Below are 975 nucleotides of genomic sequence, written 5' to 3'. Positions count from 1 at the left end.
CCTTATTGATCAAGAATAAAGTGGCTACAATTAAAGTAAGGAGAACACCAAACAAAGTGAAAAATACAAGTATTATGCCCATAGCCTCAGTGAAGTAGAGGAACTCAACATTTTTAAGTATACATGCATCTCTGTTTTGATTGGACCAATACTCTTCAGGACACTTTTTGCAGTCATTAGAATCTGTAACAGAAATATCGTCACTATTATTGTAATGTAATCAGTTACATACTAAAAACATGAGTAAGAGACTGCACCATAGCGAACTTTAACATGATACACAGAGAGTGACAAGCAAACAATGTATGATAACTGCCATAGCTCAGATGTGTTGTATTACCTGTGCTATTACTGATTTCTCCCTCTGCACATGGTATGCAGTCATAGCAACAGACTGGTCTTCCTTTCTGAAGGACTTTATGAGTTCCTGGACGACAGCTCTCACTGCACACTGACACAGGCAACTTTAAATAAAGGAAAATGACAGATATTACTTTTTACAAGCCACATTATGGCTTCAGTGTTGAGAACAAAATTCTGTCCAGGAGGTAGAGAGGCATCATAGTAGCCTACAGGTTTAAACTGGACTGAGCCATCTGATCCACGCTGCCAGTTCACCACCTCATACCAAGCAATAGTCGCACCAGTGCTGTCAAACCACACCTCATCGCCATTTTTAATGGTAAAATTTACCTGCTTCAATGCCTCCACTACCTAAAACGCATTAAGACAATATGTTAACATATTATTTGATCCTAAAACGCATTAAGACAATATGTTAACATATTATTTGATCATATATGATCATATAAGAAATGTACCAATCAGTTATTTTTACCTGCCAGGGAGTAACATTTATAGTCTTGTCACATCCCTGACTTGTGGAGCACTTTAGGATGCTGTGCAATGAATGAGCCACTGCATAGATAGCTTTGTAGATGTTGCTAGAATATCTCAGCTCTGGCACATCATCAT

General features: G+C 38.1%; 1 protein-coding gene across 1 annotated transcript; it reads right to left on the bottom strand.

Annotated features, from left to right (window-relative positions):
* Positions 1–340: 340 nt before the first annotated feature.
* LOC113744803 (extracellular calcium-sensing receptor-like) lies at positions 341–970 on the bottom strand (the record flags this gene model as incomplete). Its single annotated transcript, XM_027275755.1, has 3 exons — positions 341–464; positions 502–714; positions 839–970. Coding segments are annotated over 3 exons (469 nt in total), but the record flags the coding sequence as incomplete, so codon positions are not given.
* Between the last annotated feature and the right edge of the window lie 5 nt (positions 971–975).

The sequence above is a fragment of the Larimichthys crocea genome, unplaced genomic scaffold, assembly GCF_000972845.2.
Source record: "Larimichthys crocea isolate SSNF unplaced genomic scaffold, L_crocea_2.0 scaffold20964, whole genome shotgun sequence".
NCBI classification, from domain to species: Eukaryota; Metazoa; Chordata; class Actinopteri; family Sciaenidae; genus Larimichthys; species Larimichthys crocea.
The sequence above is the reverse complement of the archived record's forward strand: the minus strand, read 5'-3'. Positions and strand labels throughout refer to the sequence as shown.